The sequence below is a fragment of the Bos indicus genome, chromosome 8 (assembly GCF_029378745.1).
Source record: "Bos indicus isolate NIAB-ARS_2022 breed Sahiwal x Tharparkar chromosome 8, NIAB-ARS_B.indTharparkar_mat_pri_1.0, whole genome shotgun sequence".
Lineage (NCBI taxonomy): Eukaryota > Metazoa > Chordata > Mammalia > Artiodactyla > Bovidae > Bos > Bos indicus.
Genome location: NC_091767.1, coordinates 71472609 through 71497361, shown reverse-complemented (window position 1 = coordinate 71497361; position 24753 = coordinate 71472609). Strand labels below are relative to the sequence as shown.

General features: G+C 37.1%; 1 protein-coding gene across 6 annotated transcripts in view; it reads right to left on the bottom strand.

Annotated features, from left to right (window-relative positions):
- Positions 1 to 24753, bottom strand: part of LOC109563140 (disintegrin and metalloproteinase domain-containing protein 28) — a 124626-nt gene that overhangs the window by 85107 nt on the left and 14766 nt on the right. For all 6 annotated transcript variants that reach the window (XR_011568129.1, XM_070794936.1, XM_019966372.2 and 3 more), the window contains exons 3-11: positions 24656 to 24732; positions 23114 to 23192; positions 21504 to 21580; positions 19578 to 19767; positions 14893 to 14964; positions 13553 to 13624; positions 8267 to 8436; positions 5958 to 6042; positions 2269 to 2399 (exon numbers count right to left, since the gene is read on the bottom strand). Coding sequence is in view for 5 of the 6 variants with exons in the window: in XM_070794936.1 (XP_070651037.1) it covers positions 2269 to 2399; positions 5958 to 6042; positions 8267 to 8436; positions 13553 to 13624; positions 14893 to 14964; positions 19578 to 19767; positions 21504 to 21580; positions 23114 to 23192; positions 24656 to 24732 (953 nt within the window). In the remaining variant the exon portion in view is untranslated. The remainder of the gene's footprint in view (positions 1 to 2268; positions 2400 to 5957; positions 6043 to 8266; positions 8437 to 13552; positions 13625 to 14892; positions 14965 to 19577; positions 19768 to 21503; positions 21581 to 23113; positions 23193 to 24655; positions 24733 to 24753) is intronic.

Here is a 24753-nt window from a genome sequence, read left to right as displayed (position 1 = left end):
TTGATGGTTTTACATAGAAATGACCTCTATTGGAAGAGATCACAAATGGGAACTATTTGAGATACATTTCTATGTAAAATGTAGTTTGCACATAATTCAGCATTTTAAATGAGCACTCTGAAACCGAGACCAAATATCAATCATCTCTTGAGGTTTTTTATTCCACCTATAAGTGATATCATATATTTGTCTTTGTCTGACTTCACTCAATATGACAATCTCTAGATCCCTCTATGTTACTTCAAATGCCATTATTTCATTCTTTTTACGGTTAAGTAATATTTCATATTAACCACATCTTCTTTATCCATTCCTCTGTCAATGGACGTTTAAGTTGCTTCCATATCCTTGCTATTGTAAATTATGCTGCAATAAACATTAGGGTGCATGTATCTTTCTGAATTATAATTCAGAATATATACCAATAAAAATATGGTATATATTTTCTCCATATATATACCCAAGAGACAGATTGCTGGATGGTATGATAGCTCTAATTTTATTGTTTTAAGGAACCTCCATACTGTTCTCCATAGTGACTGCACCGATTTATGTTACCACCAACAGTGTAGGAGGGTTCCCTTTTCTCCACACTCTCCAGCATTTACTGTTTATAGTTATTTTTTTTAATAAATGTATTCTTTTTATAATTATTTTACTTATTTATTTTTGGTTGCGCTGTGTCTTCGTTGCTGGACGCGGCTTTTCTCTAGTTATGTCATGTGGGGGCTACTCTTTATTGCTGTGGCTTCTCTTGCTGTGGAACATAGTCTCTAGGTGCACAGGCTTCAGTAGTTGCGGCTTGCAGGCTCTAGAGGGGCTTAGTATTTGTGGCGCACGGGCTTACTTGCTCCATAGCGAACAGGATCTTCCTGGACCAGTGACAGAGCTGCTGTTGCCTGCATTGCAAAGCGGGCTTCTAGCCACTGAACCACCAGGGAAGCCCTGTTTGTAGATTTTTTTACTTCCCTGGTGGCTCAGACAGTAAAGCGTCTGTCTACAATGCAGGATACCTGGGTTTGATCCGTGGGTCAGGAAGATTCCCTGGAGAAGGAAATGGCAACCCACTCCAGTACTCTAGCCTAGAAAACCCCATGGATGGAGGAGCCTGGTGCAGGCTACTGTCCATGGGGTTGCAAAGATTTGGATACAATTGAGCGACTTCACTTTATTCTGAGCAGTGTGAGGTGATACCGCATTGTAGTTTTGATTTGCCTTTCTCTGATAATGAGTGAGTCGAGCACCTTTCCATGTGCTTTTTAGCTGTCTGTATGTCTTCTTTGGAAAAATATATATTTAGATCTTCTGCCCATTTTTTGATTGGATTGTCTGTTTTGTTTTTTTTTTTATATTGAACTACATGAGTGGTTTGTATATTTTTGAAGGTTAATCCCTTGTTAGTTGTTTCATTTGCAAATATTTTTTCCCATTCTAAGGGTTGTCTTTTCATTTTATGGTTTCCTTTGCTGTGCAAAAGCTTATAAGTTTAATTAGATCCCATTTGTTTATTTTTGTTTTTATTTTCAATCTTCTAGGAGATAGATAGAAAAAGATCCTGCTGTGATTTATGTCAGGAATGTTCTACCTATATTTTCCTCTAAGAGTTTTATAGTATTACACCTTACATATAGGTCTTTAGTCCAGTTTGAGTTTATTTTTGTGTATGGTGTTAGTAAGTGTTCTAATTTCCTTCTTCTTTAATTAGATTTTTCTTCTAAAACTTTTCCCTCATGAGCAACCAATCTGAATTCACTGAAACTGTGGTAAATGCTAATGATCTTCTGAACCCAGATCTTGTGCGCCTAAGATGAGGATAGAGTGACATGTCACCCCAAGAGCAAAGAGACAATATATTTAAACTATATCTCAGTTAATGAAAAATACTACATGATATATATATATATAGTACCGTGTGATGGTATGGGGCTTCCCTGATGGCTCAGATGGTAAAGAGTTTGCCTGCAATGCAGGAGACCTGGGTTCGATACCTGGGTCGGGAAGATCCTCTGGAGAAGGAAATGGCAATTCACTCCAGTATTCTTGCCTGGAGAATTCCAAGGACAGAGGAGCCTGGTGGGCTACAGTCCTTGGCATCACAAAGAGTGTGATGATACCATCATCACAGGTAGACTGGTATAGACCCACATTCATGATCATGTCCTGATGCTGCTTATGTTTGAACAGGTTGATAAATATGACAGAAAAGAATAGCATAGCCCAGAGTGAACCCAAAACAAGAATAAGTATCATCTTCCCAGAAAGGCTCACCTTAATGATCCGTCCATCACACATTCTATAGAAGGGCACTTGCAATCGTAGTTGTCATGAAACATTCCGAAGTTATGGCCCATTTCATGGGCCATGGTTCCTGCAACCTGAAGTGCGTTGTTACTGTGATCCTGAGGATAAGAAGAGAGAGACAGATCCTCTGGTTTGCAAACTGAATTATCATTCAGGAAATAATTAAATATTTTTACTGTAGCCAAGTGGAGTAGAGAGTCTGATTTTAGCTTCAGCCTCCTCACCTTGTCAGCGTGGTCTACTGGAGAAGGAAAGGACAAACCGCTTGAATAGTCTTGCCTTGAGAACCCCATGAATAGTATGAAAAGGCAAAAGATATGATGCCAGAAGATGAGCCCCCCACCTCATCTTCTGTGGGTGTCCAATATGCTACTGGGGAAGAGCAGAGAAATAGGTCCAGAAAGAGTGAAGAGGCTGGGCCAAAGCAGAAATCTGTTGTGCATTTGTGCAGATGCAGTTGTGCGTGCATCTGGTGGTGAAAATGAAGTCCAGTGCTGTAAAGAGCAAAATTGCATAGAAGGTCCATGAATCAAGACAAACTGGAAGTGGTCAAACAGGAGATGGCAGAGTGAACGTCAGCATTTTAGGAATCAGTGAGCTAAATTGGATGGGATTAGGTGAATTTAATTCAGATGATCATTGTATCTACTACTGTGGGTGAGAATCCTTTAGAAGAATGTAGTAGCCTTCACAGTCAACAAAAGAGTCCAAAATGCAGTACTTGGGTGCAGTCTCAAAAAATGACAGAATGATCTCGGTTCATTTCCAAGGCAAACCATTCAACATCACCGTAATCCAAGTCTATGCCTCTAATGCCAAAGAAGCTGATGTTGAACGGTTCTATGAAGACCTACAAGACCTTTTAGTACTAACACCAAAAAAAGATGTCTTTTTCATCATAGGGGATTGGAATACAAAAGTAGGAAGTCAAGAGACACCTGGAGTAACAGGCAAGTTTGGCCTTGAACTACAAAATGAAGCAGTGTGTGTGTGTGTGTGTGTGTGTGTGTGTGAGTTACTCAGTCATGTCTGACTCTACAACCCCATGGACTGTAGCTTGCCAGGCTCCTCTGTCAAAGGGATTCTCCAGGCAAGAGTACTGGAATGGATTGCCATTTTCTTCTCCAAAATGAAGCAGAGCAAAGGCTAATAGAGTTTTGCCAAGAGAATACACTGGTCATAGAATACCCTCTGTCAACAACACAAGAGATGACTCTACACATGGACTTCATCAGATGGTGGAATACGAAAATCAGATTGATTATATTCTTTGCAGACAAAGATAGAGAGGCTCTACACAGTCAGCAAAAATGGGACCTGGAGCTGACTGTGACTCAGATCATGAGCTCCTTATTGAAAAATTCAGACTTAAGTTGAAGAAAGTAGGGAAAACCACTAAGCCATTCAGATATGACCTAAATCAAATTCCTTATGATTACACAGTGGATACGACAAATAGATTCAAGCGGTTAGATCTGATAGAGTGCCTGAAGAACTATGGACAGGGGTTCATAACATTGTACAGGAGGCAGTGATCAAAACCATTCCAAAGAAAAAGAAATGCAAGAAGCAAAATGGTTGCCTGAGGAGGCCTTACAAATAGCTGAAAAAAGATGAGAAGTGAAAGGCAAAGGAGAAAGGGGAAGATACACCCAAATGAATGTAGAGTTCCAGAGAATAGCAAGGAGAGATAATAAAGTCTTCTTAAGTGAACAATACAAGGAAATAGAGGAAAAATAGAGGGAAGCCTGGTGTGCTGCAGTCCTTGGGATTGCAGAGAGTCAGACACAACTGAGTGACTAAACAACAGCAACAACAAAGGTAAAACAGATAGGCAGAGATGTGTAATAAATCCCATCAACCATTAAAAAGGAAAATCAATAAAAAATCTAATAATGGAGGTAAATGAAATTATTTTTTGAATACTCAATTCTAAAAAGGCAGAAAAAATAGAAGAAATGGTATAGGAAACATCTAGCAAGACGAGATTTTAGTTCAACAATATCAGTAATGTATTACATATAAATTACTTAAGCATACAATGTAAAATACAGATTGTCAGACTAGCTTAAAAAAAAAAACCCAGGTGTATACTGTCTAGCATTAATCTTTAAATGGAAAGAAGTCCACATGTTAAAAATTAAAGGAAAACGTTGTATCAAGTAAACCGTCCACAAAGTATTATACTTATATTGGAAAAAGTAGACTTTACAACAGGGATAATTCAGGAAAAAGAGGAACATTATATGATAAATGGATCAAATCTAAATTGACCTGAATATCTAAATCATACTTGAGTCCAAAAAGAAATCAAAATGAAGATTAGAAAAAAATTTAACTTAATAAAAATGAAAACACACATAGCCAAATATCTCAGATGCAGCTAAAACAGGGCATCAGTCAGTTCAGTCGCTCAGTCGTGAAACAGTGCTTAGTAAGAAATTAATAGCATTAAATGATCATATTTGAAAAGAAGAAAAGTCTCAAGTTCATGATTTAAAATTCTTCCTTACTTAACTAAAAAAGAACAAATTAAATACAGAGAAAGCAAGAAAAGAATCAATAGTCAAGACAAGAACTGAAATTAATAAAATAGAAACCAGGAAAACCATAGGAGCATCAGTAAAGCTAAAACTGTTTCTCTTAGATCAATAAAATTGATATACCCTAGCCAAACTGATTATGGGGAAACCCTCCGCCTCTCCACACACACACAAACTACTAATATCATGAATGACAGAGGGGAAATCACTATAAATTCTACATATATTAAAAAGATAGTAAGGGAATATCATCAACAAATTTATGCTGAGTTAAATTAAATGGACAACTTTCCTTGAAACACAAACTACCATGGCTTACTTAAGAAGAGATAAATAACCTGAATAGCTCTATATCTATTAAAGAATTGATTGCATGCTTAAAAACCTTGCAACAAAAAATACCAGGCCCGTATGGTTTTACTGGTGAATTGTACTGAACACTTTACTATGTTATACTACTGATTTGGGGTTTCCCTGGTGGCTTAGTGGTAAAGAATCTGCCTGCCAATGCAGGAGACATAAGCGATGTAGGTTTGATCCCTGGGTCAGGAACATCCCCTGGAGGAGGAAATGGCAACCCTCTCCATTATTCTTGCCTGGGAAATCCCATGGACAAAGAAGCCTGGTAGTCTATAGTCTATGGTGTGGCAAAAGAGTCAGACACGACTTAGCAACTAAACAACAATACTGATATTACTCAAATATTCCAGAAAAAAAAAAAACTGGTTTTATTCAAATATTCCAGAAAATTGAAAATTACACATCACTATATATGGTCAAGTTTATACTGATATTTGTCCTGAGAGTAAAACCTGAAAAATACATATATAGGAAAAGACAACTACAGACTAATATCCCTTCTGAATATAGATGCAAAAATCCTCATGATACGTTAACATGTTGAATTTAGCAATATATACAAGATATAATACAGTATGACCATGCCAGGTTTATGGTGAATGTGCAAGATTGAGTCAATATTTGAAATTAAATCAATGTTATTTCCCACATCAACAGATTAAAGGAGAAAAACAATATTTTCTCCATAGATTCAGCACAACAGCCCTTGACAGACTTGAACTGTAGAACCAGCAATTTTATCTTTAAACAAACCTTGATGATGCCAGCAGAAAAATCAGGAGAGCACATTGTAGATATGTAAGCAAGGCCCACAGTTGTTCCAGAAAATGCTACTGTCCTGTGAAAAAGAAAGAAATTGATACAACTTATGATTCTAATTGGGCTTCCCAGGTGGGGCTAGTAGTAAATAATTTGATTGCCAATACAGGATACATAAGAGACTCCGATTCCTGGGTGGGAAAGATCTCCTGGAGGAGGAAATGGCAACCAACTCCTGTATTCTTGCCTGGAGAATCCCATGAAATGGGCTCTGGTCCACAGGGCTGCAAAGAGTCGGACACAAATGAAACTTAGCAGGCACTCATGATTCTAATAATAGACATTTTTACTATAGACAATTCCTCTAGAATGCTGATTAGCAGAGGACCTCACGACACTTTTTTATATTATGGTTGTCATACCATCTAAATCCAGGCATCTGGATGTAATCACTGTTAATATTTTTGCTTTATAAATATAAATTAAATTATAAATGTATATAAATACATATATTAAAGTGAAATATCTTTCATTTTAATTTATATTTTCCTCATATATGTTTACTTTGATTTTCTTTTAGCACTGCTATAGCTGTAGCTGGATTTGGAATTTGGCCCCATTATGAAAGCTTTTGTATTATTGAAGTACTTATGCAATTGAAATATCTGTCCTGTTTAAGAGATATTTTAACTACTTGCATTTGTTCACATAGATAATATATTTGGTCTTTAGTCATTTTAATTTCTTTTTTAAAAATTTATTCCATTTTGTTTTCCTTTCAATTTGTAAGTATACCATGTGCTTCTTTGATTATTACTATTGTGCTATCTGTTCAAGATGGTCACTCTGGTCTGTCTCTAGAAATTTGCAAAGTATGCATTATTTTTCAAATTCCCTTAGTAGATGCATTTACATAAAAAGTTGAACCTATATTTTCCCACTTATCAACATCAAAAATGGAGAGTATACATTTTGCCATAAAAAATGAGGAAATTAGAGAACTTCCTTCCACTTTCCATTCCTTATGGAGTTATCTGTTATTTTGAAATAATACTTTGTGTCATACACAATACTTTAAAGATTTATGGCCTTTGTATTCTCTTTTAAAATTATATTAGAAAATTTTTATATTCAAGTCTACATTTTTGTGGATTTAATTCTTGCTCCTAGCTCATTTATAAAAAATAAAATTCTCCCCCATTATGGAGTTCACTATTTTGCTTTCTCTTTCCAGTGGAGAGAGTTCATTTGGAATCTGGAGTTGGCAAAGTAACGTCTCTGCTTTTGAATATGCTATCTAGGTTGTTCATAACTTTCCTTCCAAGGAGTAAGCGACTTTTAATTTCATGGCTATAGTCACCATCTGCAGTGATTTTGGAGCCCCCCAAAATAAAGTCTGACACTGTTTCCACTGTTTCCCCATCTATTTCCCATGAAGTGATGGGACCAGATGCCATGATCTTTGTTTTCTGAATGTTGAGCTTTAAGCCAACTTTTTCACTCTCCTCTTTCACTTTCATCAAGAGGCTTTTTAGTTCCTCTTCACTTAATGCCATAAGGGCGGTATCATCTGCATATCTGAGGTTACTAGCCAGTCTAGTAAAAGTTTAATTCCCATATTGTTATGTTTGTAGCTCAGTCATTAAGTTTAATTTCGATACTTCTGTTGTGTTAGTAGTTCCAAAAAATGAGGTATGTCTTGTGCTGAGTCCTTGAGTCTGGAACTCATCTTTCCAAACTAAGAAACTGTGGTGGCTATCCTTCAAAGATAACCCCAATGAACCAGCTTTGCAGTATTCATATCCTGTGTAGCTGCTGCTGCTGTTGTTCAGTAGCTAAGTAGTATCCAACTTTTTGCAACCCGATGGACTATAGTCCACCAGGCTCCTCTATCCTTGGGATTTCCCAGGCAAGAATACTGGAGTTGGTTGCCATTTCCTCCTCCAAGGGATCTTCCCAACCCAGGGATCAAAACTATGTCTCCTGCATTGGCAGGAAGGTTATTTACTTCTGAGACACCAGGGAAGCCCCCGTTATTTAAACCCCGTCTTTCTGTTCTGTTATAGACCAAATAACAATAAAAAAATCTTCTGATGAATCATTGCTCCCATATAGCTTCTCTCTCTTTAAAAAAAAAGAAAAGAAGACCATATGCAACGTAAGATACAAAAGAATATTTTTTAAACTTTTAGCATCCTATGTAAATCTGTAATGTTTTGAGATACCATTTGCTTTGCCAAGACTTTCAAAGATGTCTATGCCAAATACCACAGAATGTAAAAAGGGGGAAAATCTATACATACGTGAGTAGTTGAGCAACATCATGGTGCTTTCTCTTCAGGAGGACACCTGTCCTCCATTTAGAAAAATTTTCTAAAGTGAGTTTTGCATTGGAAGATATATCTATCTTATCCTTGTCATTCCAGATCTCCATCCCAATTAAGGCCACGTAAGTATTGAGCTTTTTATAAAGCTGTTACAAAAGAAAAAAAAAATGGCAAAGCAACTATTCATAATGGTGTTATTATCTTTTAATATTTTCTATGTACTCCAGATTTTCAAATTTATTTACAACTACACTGTAAAAACCTTATTTCCAAACATACTTGTGTAATGGAAGTTACCACCTCTTTTGGCAGACACTAGCATCCCCATTTGTAGGCAAGACAGACACTCTTAGTCTATAAACTCCCTTTTTTGGTGACAAAGGGTCTATTGAAACAAAATTTTCCTGCTTGCAACCTCAAGAAATATTATAATATCCTTCTAGTAGTTCATGACTATGACCTCACTATATAAATATATTTCCTCAATTGCAATGTAACTTTCTAAGAGTCATAATCTTTCAGAATTAACAAGCTTGGCTATATTTAAAATGGATAACCAACAAGGACCTACTGTATAGCACAGAGAACTCTGTTCAGTATTATGTAGCAGCCTGAATGGGAGAGGAGTTTGGAGGAGAATGGATACATATGTATGTATGGCTGAGTCCTTTCACTGTCCACGTGAAACTATTACAATATACAAAATAAAAAGTTAAAAAAAATCTTGCTATGGAAAATAAATAAATTTTTAAAAAGAATTAGCAAACTTGACTCAGTGCTGATTTGAACATCAGAAAAGGAAAAGGCTACATGGAAAAGTCCTGCATATAAATGAGTTACAATAAAGTAAGGGACCTCTGTTATCAAACGGATTGAACCAAAGAATCTACAGCCCATATAGGATACCTTTAGAAATAACCAGTTAAGCTTATGAGACAATACATTTACTTTACAGACAAAAACTTATATTGCTACTATAGTTTGTAAAACTGCACAGTGTTGGGCAAAGAGTACAAACTTCCAGTTATAAGATAAGTAAGTTCTGGGGATCTAATGTATGATATGGGGATTACAGTTAATGATATTGTATTCTATGCTTCAAAATTGCAGAAAGGGCAGATCTCTAAATGTTTTTATCATTAAAAAAAAAAAAACTGATGGAATCATGTGACATGATGGAGATGTTCGCCAACCTATCAGGTTAGCCAAACTAATCATTTTGCAATATATAAGTATACCAAATCAACACATTGAATGCCTTAAATCTGTCCAATATAATATGTCAAATATATCTCAATAAAGCTGGGGAAAACCACAGTTAAGACTTTCTCTTGGGGAAACTCCCTGCTAAGAAATTTGAGAAGACATTTTTTAAAAAAGAAAACAAGAAAAGTGTTGAGGTATGCAGTTATCATCAAAAGGGAAGTAAAAATCTAACCAGATTAAAATATTGCTTTGATTGTTTTCCAACTTTCTTATTTCTCTCTTCTTTTTTTTCACCCACCTGACAAAACTTCAGCCCTGGTTAAAACAAACTGTCCTTTCTGTTTCTCCTCCATCAAGCTCTGCTTTCAGACAGGCGAAAGCAAATGATGCTGACTGCTTTCACTCAGAAGACATGACTACTAACCTCAAGTGGTCTGAACCACCATCCAGCAAACCTGCTGTATTTCCAAAATCCATTCACTCTCACAGCCTTCTGCACATGCCTCTCTTTCTTAAACATTCTGGCACTTTCTTTCAAGTCCTGACTTTAAGCAGATTCATTGAAGATGCAACCAGAAGAGAATTTCCACAAGCTCCATCCATCCACCCACACTGGTCTACACCTGTTCAAACAGCCTGTACTTGCCCTTCTTCACTGCATGAATGACAGGTCAGTGACCCAAGGCCAGCTTCCTCACTTATGCACCGGACCTGCCATCTCACCCCGTATCAGAGATTCCTCTAGCAATTTTTCCGTCTTCTTTGCACTGTCAGTGTTTAGCCTTCTGCGCAATGATTCTCATCAGAATCAAAAGGATGCCTCATTGTGGCAGGGGAAATGTCTCTTTGTGATTTTTCCTCCTTTGAGTTATGCCCCATTTCTCTGCTCCCATTTATAGCAAAAACTTCCAGAAAAAAAAAATCTGTATTTGCTGTTTCTAAGTTCACTTCTCTCATTGTTTCTAGACTCCCTAAAATCATGATTTTTACAGTCTGTTGCTTCATCCAGGAGACCAACAATTTCTCCTTTGTTAAATCCAATGGCCAGTCCCTGGTCCTCAGAAGCATCTCACATCATTGATTATGTCTTTCTTTGATAGATGTTTGTTTCAAGTAGTTTCCACAACCACAACTTTTCCTTTTCTTTCCTGTCTACTCCTTGGTCTCACCTCCACTCTCACCTCCTCCCCTCTTACTCTTCCTCAAAGAAGTATTTCAAGGATATATTTTTGTGTCCTTTTCCTGCTTACCTACACCCATTTCCCTGGTGATTTTACAAATATTTTCTGTAAAGGTCCAGATAGAAAATATTTTAGGCTTTGAGGCCACATGGTCTTGGTTGCAATTACTCACCACCTTTGGTATTATAGCAGGAAAGCAACCATAGACAATGTAAACAAATTGGCATGGCTATGATTGAATAAAACTTTATTTATAAAACTTATAAAGAGGCAACAGGCCACAGTTGGTCCACATGCCACAGTTTGCTGACCCATCTTATGCCACCTATGTGTGCTATACATATAGCTAATTCACACTATTGTAGAAACTAACACAGCATTGTAAAGCAATTAGAATCCAATTTAAAAATAAATAAATAATGACCAAGTTTAAAAAAAGGTATAAATTTATATCTCCACCCAGAACTTGCCCTGAACTCCAATCTTGTGTCTTCAGGATTTCCAACTAGAAGTCTTTGTGCAAAAAGATACCTCAAAGTTGATGTGTCCAAAATGGAAAGCCTAATCTCTTCTCTGAAAGGTTCCCATTGTCCCCCCACCATTGCTTCACATTCTTGAAGTTGCTCAGGTCAAAACCCTTGATGTCACCTGACTTCTCTCTTTTTTTATGCTTCTTATATCCCATCCACCTTCTAAACTCAAGTCACTCTATCCAGAGATCAGACCTTCTCAATAGGTCACCCATCACTGGTTTCTCTCAAGCCACCACCATCTCTTAGCCTGAACAAGGCCAGTTCCCCTACCTGGCCTCATTTCTGCTCTTGCACTCCTTCAGTTTATCTTCAACAGAACAGCCAAAGTCATCTTTTAAGAACACAGATCTAAACATGTCACATCTCAGTTCAGCCTTTCTAATGTCTTCCTCACTCATTAAGAATAACAAAGTCCTAAATACCATCTGTGATCACTTATCTGTGGAATCTAAAATATAACATAAATGAACTTACTCAGGAAACAGAAACAGACTCTCAGACATAGAGAACCAACTTGTAGTTGCCAATGGGGAGAGGGTGGCATGGGGGAATGGATTAGGAGTTTGAGATTAGCTGACACAAGCTATTATTTATAAGATGGATAAGCAACAAGGTCCTACTGCATAGCACAGGAAACTGTACTCAGTATAAACCGTACATACTTTGAAATGGCTTATCTTGTGATAAACCATAATGAAAAAGAATATAAAAAGAATGTACATAAATGTATAACTGAATCACTTTGCTGTACAGCAGAAATTAATACAACATTATAAATCAGCTATATTTTAATTAAAAAAAAAACAAAGTCCTTACAAAGGCTCACTAGGGCCTTCAAGTTTTGGCCACCACTACCTTTAGATGTCATCTCCCTCTCTTGGCTCTGGCCTTCCACTTACTCCTCAAGCAAGGCAATCTGGGTTCTGCACTCAGGTCATTTGCTCTTCCTAGGGTTACATCTGTTTCTTTCCTACAAGTCTCTGCTCAAATATTACCCTATTAGAGATGACTTCCCTATTTAACACAGCACCCAAGATATCTCGCCTCAGGACTTCACTGGTGGTTCTCTGGTAAAGAAACCATCTTCCAATGCAGGGTGATTGGAGTTTGATCCCTGATCAGGGAACTAAGATCCCACATACTGCAGGCAACTAAGCCCTCAAACCATAACCGAAGGGCCCATGCGTTGCAACTAGAGTAGTGTGCATGCCATGACGAAGAACCTGAGTGCTGCAACAAAGAATTAACATAGTCAAAAAAGAAGAAGAAGAAGAAAAAAAAAACCAATCCACAATGCATACATCTAAATCTTTCTCTTCCTTTCTCTTTTTCTCTCTTTTTAAAAAATGTTTTATTATTCTTTACAGCACATATCATCATCTTACACACTCTTTATTTGACTTGTTTGCCTCTTTGAACAAGAATGCTAACTTCCTGAAGGGAAGAATAATGCCTTGAAGAAAGAGATATTTGTCAGTTTTGTTCATCTTTTTATTTCCATAATCTAGAAGAATACTTGCCACAAAGTAAGTGCTCAATAAACATGGCCACTTCTTGAGGTCTCCTAAGAGGAGTCAGCATACTCTTTGTGGTGAGAAAATGAGATATGACCTTGGTTACTGGGTCCACCTTCATTTCATTTCTATTGTTACAGTATTTGCAGGACCGCAGGTGACTCAGCCATTTCAACAAAGTAAGCTAACCATATGTTCAACTAACAAGGTTTGAATAGAAGGGATATAAAAATAATTTTAATGGAAATTAGATGATAAAATCATGTTTAAAGAACTGAATCAACAGTTGCACAATGAAAATAGGCTTGGAAATCTAACCAATCTAAGATTAAATCTTCTCTCTATGTTTTCCAACTTTGTGACTTTAGACAAGTTATTTTGTGTCTTAGAAGCTAATTCCTTAGCTATAAATTAGGTTTAATAATACATTAGGGTTGTTCAAGGTTTAAATGAGATAATGTATTGAAAGCTGCTATTGTACCAGAGTTTGGCGTATCTCATTGGTTGGTTAGTTGGTTTTTCCATTTGGTTTTCTATTGGGATTTGTATGTCAGCATTTTCTTTAGAATGGGCTTTAGAAAAACAAAGACCATGAAACAAAACCACCTTCTAAATCTTGATGGACCTGAGAATAATGTGGCAAGTAGGTGAGATACTTCTCTATCATGTAATATTAATATTCAATGAAGTAGCCAAAGTCATGGTCACCTTTCAAGAGACAGTCAGCCATATTCTTAGAAGTATTGGTTTTTCTTCCCTGTATCATGAAATGACCAATGACACCACCTAACAAATTGTTAAAACTACACTCAATAAAATATGCCATACCATGTTGATGTAATTGACCATCTCAAATACCGTCTTTCTTATTTCCTCTTGGTCTTGATTGTGCCTTTTAAACTAAAAAACAGCACAGACAAAATATAGACATTGATAGAAATGAATGTAATTAGAAGATTAAAAATAGCAATTTCACTAATTTTATTTATTATAATTAATGATCAATTATAAAAGTTGACACTTATTAAAAACAAAGCACTTCCTTATTCCTTTAGCTAAATGAAAACACTTAAGAAGATGATGTTTCATCCTATAAAGTACTAGCTCAGTGTAAAGATCTAAGGAACTATTCCTGAGGTATTTTCAGTTAAATACCATGGCTTCCTAAACTGTGTAGAACTAATGCAAGGAAGAGTCTACTCATTTAAAGAAATACGAGCAATAAATGAATTTAGTATAATAAGAAAAGTCAAAACTTTATATAATAAGTATATATATATATGTATATATATATATATATATAAAACATTATATAATAAGAGGTCAAAACTTTCTATAATAAGAGAGGTCAAAAATGAATTAACTTATTCATATTATCATAAGTTTTCCTTTGTGATCACATTTATGGAATTCAGGTTTAGAATAATCAATATATTAAAATGCATTCAAAACTGTAACCAAAGCACCATGTGTTATGTAACTAAATGAAAAATTCTTTACAGAGTTTTCTATCAGAGTCCTTGTCTTCTTTTCTTTGTGATGAACATTTTTCCAAGTTAAGAATCTAGCCCTTTATCAGTCACACATGCTACAAATGATTTTTCTCAGTTTGTGGTCCTAATTCTTTTATAGGCTGGTTAGCCAAAGGAATAGTTTTAACTTTCACTTTGGATTCTGGCTTTTAGGTCAGGCATCTGCAAACTAAGAACCTAATCTGGCCCATGACAAAGCTTTATTTCAAATTAAAAAAAAAAAAAAAAAAAAAACGATTAACAATGAATATTACCAAAAAGTGCCTTTTTCAGAAAATTCTATTAGCTTTTTTAAAAATTTATCACTCCCTGATAAGCATAAACTTTAATTTACCAATGATTTAACTACTTAACATAAAACAAGTGACTAAAGAATTTAATTAGAAAATAAGTTTGGAGCTCTTGAGACAATAAGAAAGGAGCATTTTAGTGCAAAATGATCAGTTTATGCATATTATGTTAGGCACTCATTCCTTAAAAAGTAAAATATCAGCCTAAATGCATGTCAAATTTCTAAATTTATAAAAAAGAATAGTTCATATTCATTATTTTAAGAACATATCCACTATTTAATATCTTGCATAATAAACTTATGCAGCATAGCATTTTAAAAGACTCATTTATCTATATAATTACCTCACCATGGTCCAGGACCAAATAATATTCTACATATTTCTTTTTTTCCCAAAACTTCTGGTCTTTGGATGTCTGTAAAAACCATAAAAAGGAAAATTATGAAGGCAATGTCTCTCTCTGCAAGAATCATTCTTAAATATGAAATGTGTAATCTAATAAGAGTTGGTTGGTATCTGGGAAGGAAGGAAGACAATACTACCATTTTGACTCTAACTAACCACCAGGATCATCTTACAGACTAGACTTAGAATGTCAGAGGTAGAAGAGACATTGGTGATATTCTAGTCTGTCCCCTTCATTTTTACCAGAGTGTAAAGGATTGCATAAATAATTAATCAGTTCAGTTCAGTCACTCAGCCATGTCCGACTCTGCGACCCCATGGACTGCAGCATGCCAGGCTTCCCTGATCATCACCAGCTCCCAGAGCTTGCTCAGACTCATGTCCATCAAGCCAGTGATGCCATCAAACCATCTCATCCTCTGTCATTCCCTTCTCCTCCTGCCTTAGAACTTTCCCAGCATCTGGGTCTTTGCAAATGAGTCAGTTCTTCCCATCAGGTGGCCAAAGTATTGGAGCTTCAACTACAGCATCAGTCCTTTCAATGAATATTCAGGACTGATTTCCTTGAGGATGGACTGGCTGGATCTCTGCAGTCCAAGGGACTCTCAAGAGTCTTCTCCAACATCACAGTTCAAAAGTATTAATTCTTCGGCACTCAGCTTTCTTTATAGTCCAACTCTCACATCTACACATGACTCTTGGAAAGACCATAGCTTTGACTAGATGGACTTTTGTTGGTAAAGTAATGTCTCTGCTTTTTAATATGCTGTCTAGGTTGGTTATAGCTTTTATTCCAAGGAGCAAAAGTCTTTTAATTTCATGGCTGCAATCACTACCTGCAGTGATTTTAAAGTCTGTCACTGTTTCCAATGTTTCACCATCTATTTGCCATGAAGTGATGGGACCAGATGCCATGATCTTAGTTTTCCGAATGTTGAGTTTTAAGCCAACTTTTTCACTCTCTTCTTTCACTTTCATCAAGAGGCTCTTCTTTGTTTTCTGCCTTACAGGTGGTGTCATCTTCATATCCGAGGGTATTGATATTTCTCCCGGCAATCTTGATTCCAGCTTGTGCTTCTTCCAGCCCAGCATTTCCCATGATGTACTCTGCATATAAGTTAAATAAACAGGGTGACAACATACAGCCTTGACGTACTCCTTTTCCTATTTGGAACCAGTTTGTTGTTCCATGTCCAGTTCTAATTGTTGCTTCCTGAACTGCATACAGATTTCTTAAGACGCACGTCAGGTGGTCTGGTATTCTCATCTGTTTAAGAACTTTCCACAGTTTATTGTGATCCACAAAGTCAAAGGCTTTGGCATAGTCAATAAAGCAGAAGTAGGTGTTTTTCTGGAACTCTCTTGCTTTTTCGATGATCCAGCGGATGTTGGCAATTTGATCTCTGGTTTCTCTGCCTTTTCTAAAACCAGCTTGAACATCAGGAAGTTCATGGTTCACATATTGCTGAAGCCTGGCTTGGAGAATTTTGAGCATTACTTGACTAGCACGTGAGATAAGTGTAATTGTAGTATGAGCATTCTTTGGCATTGCCTTTCTTTGGGATTGGAATGAAAACTGACCTTTTCCAGTCCTGTGGCCACTGCTGAGTTTTCCAAATGTGCTGGCATATTGAGTGTAGCACTTTCACAGCATCATCTTTCAGGATTTGAAATAGCTCAACTGGAATTCCATCATCTCCACTAGCTTTGTTCATAGCGATGCTTCCTAAGGCCCACTTGACTCCCCATTCCAGAATGTTTGGCTCTGGGTTAGTGATCACACTATCGTGATTATCTGAGTCATGAAGATCTTTTTTGTATAGTTCTTCTGTTTTTTTGTTTGTTTGTTTGTTTTTTTGCCATCTCTTCTTAATATCTTCTGCTTCTGTTAGATCCATACCATTTCTGTCCTTTATTGTGCCCATCTTTGCATGAAATGTTCTTGTTCCTCTGCCTTTTCTAAAACCAGGCTTCCCTTTTGGCTTATCTGGTAAAGAATCCACTTGCAATGCAGTAGGGGGTTCATCCCTGGGTTAGGAAGATCCCCCAGAAAAAGGAAAGGCTACCCAGTCCAGTATTTTGACCTGGAATATTCCATGGACTCTATAGTCCATGGGGTCACAAAAAGTCAGACACAACTGAGCGATTTTTCACTTATCATTTATATACACACACACAACTAATTAATAGGAATGCTAAAAATAAAACCAAAGTCTTCAGATTTTTTGAACAGTGGAGTTTCTCCACTAGTCCATGAAATAGACATGTTAACTTCAGCATTCTCTTAGGGTCTGGTTTTTTTTTTGTTTGTTTCCTTGTATTCCTATCCTAATAAGTAGCCCCTCCTCTACTAAGGGTTCAAAGCCAAGAGTCACCATAGCACCTAGTCTGTCCTTTGCTTCTCAAACAGAGCTGCATCTCCTTTGCACATTCCAAGCTTCCCTCATTTCAGTTTCTTTCTCTCCACAAAACAAAGCAAAAATCATGTTTCACAGTAGATTTGTTACTGACCCGAGTTCTTGAACTGTGTGTGCATGTGTGTGTGTGGTATGCAGTATGCAGTATCTTAATTCTCTGACCAGGGGATGAACCCATGTCTTGGGAGCAAGGAGTCTTAACCACTGACCACCAGGGAAATCCTTGAACTCTTTAATCAGTAGTAATTGATAAGAAGCTAGGTGAAAAATTCAGACAAGAGTTAGATGCATGAAGTAGGCAGTAAGTTGTCACAGTCTTGCCTCTTAAGGCCAAAGCTGGAGATATGCATTTGATGGTAATTAGTGCAAAGTTCCTATTTAAATAAGACATAGCACTGGATGAGATTATCCAGGAAGGATATGTAAATAAAGCAAAGAATGTGATGCAGGATTGAGCTACATGCTGCTGCTGCTAAGTCACTTCAGTCGTGTCCGACTCTGCGAAACCCCATAGACGGCAGCCCACCAGGCTCCCCCATCCCTGGGATTCTCCAGGCAAGAACACTGGAGTGGGTTGCCAGTTCCTTCTCCAATGCATGAAAGTGAAAAGTGAAAGTGAAGTCACTCAGTTGTGTCCGACTCCTGGCGACCCCATGTACTGCAGCCTACCAGGCTCCTCCATCCATAGGCTTTTCCAGGCAAGAGTACTGGAGTGGGGTGCCATTGCCTTCTCCTGAGCTACATGAGGCCTCAAATATTTAGTGGTCCAGCAGAGGTGGGCTAATAGTAAGAGGACCTGAGGAGGAGTACCAAAATGAAACAGTAAGATGTAATGAGAGTGAGGATATTTGCACATGATTACCAAGGAATTGAGGCAGAAAGACTAGGGACCTGTATCAAGCTTAACCAGGAGATCAACATTCATGGAAGTTTGTGGCTCAGAGTGATTCTTCTGGGCTCTTAGATATCATAGCACTGGTAGAACTTATTGCTCAGTACCCAGTCTCTCAGAAGTGTCCTTTTTGTGACCTCATGGACTGCAGCCCGACAGGCTCTTCTGTCGATGGGGTTTTTCAAGCAAGAATACTGCAGTGGGTTGCCATTTTCTTCTCCAGGGGATCTTCCCAACCCAGGGATCAAACTCGTGTCTCTTGCAATGGCAGGTGGATTCTTTACTGCTGAACCACCTGGTAAGCCTGGTAGAATTTAAATCCACAGAAAATTGAATCCAACAGAGATTCTGTTTTATTCAGACCTCTTCTGTCCAGGTATTATGGATTCTGAGAACATGTATAAGAGATGATTGGATGTGACATGCATCCTGAAGAAAATGAAGGTAAGGATGACAAAGTTTTTGTGTATCTATTTTATAGTTTCCATGCTGGCTTCATGGTGACTCAGAAGGTAAAGAATTACCTTCCAACCCGGGTTCATTCCCTGGGTTGGACTCATCCTCTGGTACTGACTACCCACTCCAGTATTTTCACCTGGAGAATTCCATGGACAGAAGAGCATGGCAGGCAACAGTACATAAGGTCAAATAGAGTTGGACATAACTGAGTGACTAACATTAACACTTCCAACACAAACCACATTCATTTTCTTGTGTGACCAGAAGCTGAATTCCAGGTATAACAGAATATTCTAAGTTGCAGATCCCATATTTATTTTGCTCACTGCCATATCCCCAAGAGTTACAGCAGTAGTTTAAGAAAGATTTGTTGAATAAATTCATTCATGGAGACAACAAGGTATTTTATCTCAAAACAATAATAATACTTTATCCCCTTGTTGTATGATGTAGCATTGTGAAAGTTGTCTGCTTCTAGGAGACCAATATTATATCTATGCATCTTTTTAACCCTTGAACACAACATATTGTTAATAATAGTCATTGTTGTTGTGGTTTATTTGCTAAGTCATGTCCAGCTCTTTGCAACCCTATGAACTGTAGCCCACAGACTCTTCTGTCCACGGGATTTCCCAGGAAACAATACTGGAGTGGGTTGCCATTTCCTTCTCCAGGTCCATATGTACTTATTAAATAAATCATCAATGTACAATGAGGTTTTAATGTCTCTGTAACCTACTAGTTTCAACAATGATTGTAAAGTTTCAGTCAATTGGATTTAATAGGACTGGAACCCAGAGCAACCAGGATGAGATATATAAGAACACTGAAAATAAAAAATAAAAGTAGGCATACAGCCAGACTGGTAGATGAGAGTGCCTTCAGATGAATTCCAGGTGCCCATATTGTGTCATTCATCCCACAGGAGCTCTTAGTCTTCTGTTCTTCAGGATCGTGCTTGAAGAGTGCATGTTCTTGTTCATCCTGGTTTGTGAGGCTTAATGGTTCAATGAAGTACTTTTGATCTCCCTGACTGAAGTAACCCCTGAAAAACAGAAGAGTCTAAGCTTCTTAAAAATATTCCAGTTTTGAGTGTTAAAGACTTGTAGACTCTAAAAAGTGACTACCACCAAAGGATTCCAAACTCAGGGCAGTAGAATATAGTATAACATTACAGCTGAAGACACCCTTAGAGATCACCTAAACTTGTTTTCTCTATGAGGAAACCAGACCTGTTGGGGAGAAGTGACTACTGCAGTCAGACTGCTATGCTGGTGCTGTAGGGAAATTTTGTGACCCTCAGTCCAGTGGCCTTCCAATTCCCATGCATTGTCTGCTCTAGAGGTACACTGACAATGAAAGAGACTTTGGAGTCTTATAGCAAGGGTTAAAATTCTGGGTCTATGACTTAAAGTCACATAACCTCAGTTTCTCCATCTACAAAATGGCAATAATAATATTTACTGAACAGTATAGTTGCAAAGGCTGAAGGAGATAAGATAAGGAGATAAGACAATCAATGAATATTATCATTTTCTTCTCACTTCTCTCTGCTGAAATCCTGAGGTAGGATTCACTTAACCATTATTTAGGGAGCACCCATTATTCTCTAGACATTGGAGCAAGGGCAAAAGGTAAAAAGGAAAAGTCACGCTGTCTCATTTCATGGAGCTTATATTAAAATGAGGAAGATGGAAGTGAATCAAATGATCACATTGGATCTACAAATACACATAATTATATGATGTATATGTAATATATACAATTACAGCAGATAATTGCTAGGAAGGAAAAGCCCAAGAACATACAGTAGAAGGGAGACTGGACTGAGTGTACATGGAATTAGAAGAGTGGATATAGAGAGATAAGTTAGATGATTTCAATTTTATTTATTTTGTTGATTTGACTGTGCCAGGTCTTAGTTGTGGCATGTGGGATCTAGTTTACTGACCAAGGATCAAACCTGGGTGCCCTGCATTAGGAACAGGGATCTGAGCCACTGGACCACCGGGGAAGTTCCACATAGGTGATTTATTGCAGTGGTCTGCATAAAGGTTCATGGCAGTTTGGACTAGGATGTGGCAGCAGAGAGAGACTATAGTGAATAATCTCAGGGAATATTTAGAACATATAATCAACAGGGTTCATTAAATGAATTGAAAATGTGTATTTGAAAGGCAAGAAGTCATCAAAGAACCTAGGTTTCCGGATTAAGCAAGTGGTTGGTTGACTATAACATTCACTGAGATGGAAATCACTGGAAAAATACCACATTAGGGAGAAAATCATTTGTTGTATATTAAGATTGAGATTTCCTTGAAATCTCCAGATGTGGAGAGATATAGAATTATGGAAAAGGAAATGAGATAATCAAGTCTGGGCATCAGAAGAGATATCTTATTGTAGACAGATACATGGCAAGTCATAAACATCCAGAAGGAAATGGATGTCATAGGAATGGATAGGACACACTAGAAAGAGTTTAGAGTGAAGAGAGAAGGTTTCATTCCCTAAAGGTTCTGACTCTAAAACTAGGACTTGATAACCTATATTTTGAAAACAAGCAGACAAACAAAAACAACTCTGCAAGCAATTTAGGGATGTAATTTATAAACTACTATCAATAAAAACCATGTTTCCTGCAAATTTCAAAAATTTTGAGCTGTTAGAATTCAAACTCAACTATAGTACAATTAATTATATTTGAGATTCTTTAGATTATTCACACATATCATCATCATCATCACAGGAATATACAAACCATCGTGAAGCCTTCCTTACCTTAGACCTCTACATGTGCTGATGCTAGCATCAGAAACTTTTTCATTAACGATGTGTCCTTGATAGTAACAGTTATCCTAGGAAAAAGGGAAAAGGGGGTTGACCAAGGACAAGTGTGAATGTATTTTAGACCAGCAACTAAATTTGAGTTTGAAATCTTGAAATGGGATCAAAAATGTTTTCAAACCATTTTATGCTAAACAGCAATTAGAGCTGTAAAAAAAAAAAAAATTTTAAACCAGCCTTCTGTGGATAAAATTTTCATCATTTAGTTGATGATCCCAAATGCCTAGGGGGCATTAACTATACCTTGTTGTAAATTTTATTGTTGCAGGAGAAGAATGCCAGGGATGAATAGAGTCTGGGAAAAGACCAACTCATAGATGTAAGTTTAAAACCTGAGTCCCTGAAATACCAGACAGTCATTCTTTCCCTGGATAATTGTTCATTAAATTTTCCTAACACCAACAAGCTCTTTCCAATGAATGGATTATTCAGATCATGTTGTTGTTTCTTGATTTATCCAAAGAGTGCCACCAGGCTAACTGGATTAATATTAATATAACAACTCTGTCTCCACTCGAAGCAAAATGCTTGACCTTAATGCTTTTTCACGTGGATGTCCTTCAGTCAAATTCACTTTTCTACTTTGGGACAGGCAGCATGTTGGCCAACGTAAACCTCTGCATTGCTATGGAAGAGAATTCTTGAAGACCTTTCTCAGAAAAGATGGCAAAGATAAAACACCCCTCATACCTCTTCATCCTGTCTTCTCTGAATAAGAGTCCAAAGTGGAAATTATTTAGGGAATTCGACAATTCTACAATTCTAATGTTGAGGATATAGGGTTGAGTTTGAGAGACTACATGACACTGAGAGGCGATTGGCGCTAAGTGAAAACACCAGATGCACATAATTCTGTATATTTCTAATGAAAACAAGAAGCTCCTTCTGCCTACTCTCCAATAAGGAGTGCATGAAAGCCGGAAAGGGTTACCAAGGTGGTCAAGGAATGGGTATGTTCTTGTCAAACTGTAAAAATGTTGGAGGATCTGTTAAGAATTACTACTGCTTCTGTTTTGTAAGTTCATTTGAATCATTGTTATTTAGATTTCACAAAGTGCTATCATATGATATGTATCTTTGTCTGCCTTACTTCACTTTGTATGATAATCTCTAGGTCCATCCATATCCTGCATTAACATAATTTCATTCTTTTAATGGTTGAGTAATATTCCATTATATATATGTAACACATCTTATACATACTACTATATATATAATAATAATCAACTATAGCACAGGGAACTCTACTTAATAATCTGTAACCATCTATATTTGAAAAGACTCTGGAAAACAACAGATACATGTATATGTACGACTGAATCACTTCTGTTATACACCTGAAAGTTGCTGTACAACTTTACAATGTTCTAAATCAACTCCACTCCAATAAAAAAAATTAAAAAATAATGAATTATTACAGCTGAAAAAAACAACATTTCTATAACACCATTTCACTTTCACTAATATTGTCTGGCAAAGACACTGCCTCTGGGTATGTGGGTCACACCCCCAATTAACAGTGAACCTAGGATACTCTGTTTTACCATGATCTGTGGGCTCGTGGTGACTGCCTTTCCACTGGAATTATAATATGTTTCTGTGTAGCCTGGAGCAAGGAGATTCCTGGGGGAGAAAAAGAAATGTCATGTTTATTCATGCTAACTGCGAAGTCTAGTGATTCAACAGAGATTTTCCTGGATGTGGTGAGCTTTTCCTCCTAGTCCCCCAAAACGAATCCAACATGGAAGAGGTGCTTAAATTGGAGGGAGTGAGAAAGGCAGGGAAATTCCTGAGTAGTGTGCAACAATGTCTGTTTCCTCATCAAACTTTGCATGCTTGTCAGAGGAGCGATTAGAGGAAGAAATAGAACTGAAATGGGCAAGGTTGATAAAAATGACTGAAAAGAGCAAGGCATGCCCCATCCTCAGCTTCAGATGACTGCCTTTTGCACCCAGTCCTTGTCAGTTAGCAGTAACAGTTAACAATTGCAGCAGTGGAAAGTGTATTGAAAATTGACTTGCACTTGGCAGTTAGGGACCTTTCAGCATTTTCACTGAGCTTCTTAAAATTCTTTCAATGACTCACCAGCAAATAGGAGTCTGAGTATTTTTTTTAAAGAGGCAGGGCAAGGAGAAAAGGGAGTAACTAATATGTATTAGATGCTGTCTCTATCCTGGCCGCTGGAATAGATATATTATGTGTAACATTTAATCATTTCAACAGTCGAACAAGATAAATATTATCTTCCTTATATTTCAGATGAGATTAAATAGTGACAAAGAATGTATCCAGGTCTGCTTGAATTCAAAGCCTGTACAATTTCCTTTGCTTCAAACTATTTTCATACTCTAGTCAGTTGTGACTTTTTGTAAAAGGTAATAGTCTATTTGAGGTGGGGAAAGCATCCTGTTGTTCCTATATTGAACAGTTTAGGGATTAAAAAACCTTGAAGGAGTAGAACGAGGGAAAACTACTTTGGAAATAGTATAGACATAGGATGATCAAGATCTGGATGGGAGCTGAGGCAGTGAAGTTTGAAAAGCAATGTTGAATTTAGATGAACTGACTGAAGGAATCAGAGACAATGGAGTGTTTGAGAACATGGAAGGTTGGTGGATGTGGGTAGAAAGCAAATTGGTGTTGCAATTAGGGGACCCCAATTTTGATTTTACCACTGACTTGAATTTTGGCTCTAGAATTTAACACATATATGTCTTTTTTCTAATAAAAATAGTTGCAAAATGTTTTGATAGCTAATCTTTCAGTGTTAAAATAATAAAATGCAATAATGCATGGGAAGATTTAAAACTCTATGCTATTTCATAGAAATTACTAAAATATATGTCTGCTTGCATTGTGTTTTATGACTCCAACTATCAGAACACTAGTCAACTGTGGTTTTACTCAATGTGTCTCTACTACTTCAGTAGGAACAAATATTCAAGGAACCCATTGGGTCAATTGAGAGTAAAAGCTGAATATCCAAGATTTCCAAGAGCCCCTAAGTAGTAACAGACTCAATTAGCACACTTTCGATATGTTAACTGGTTGTTGGTGAGGATAACATTAGAAGTAAAGGCACTTACTTGTTTTTTTTCAAGTAAAGCACTGCGATTTTTCCATTAACCGTCATTTCATACTTCAATTCAGTTTCAAAATTTTCCTGCAAAAATACACAAACATT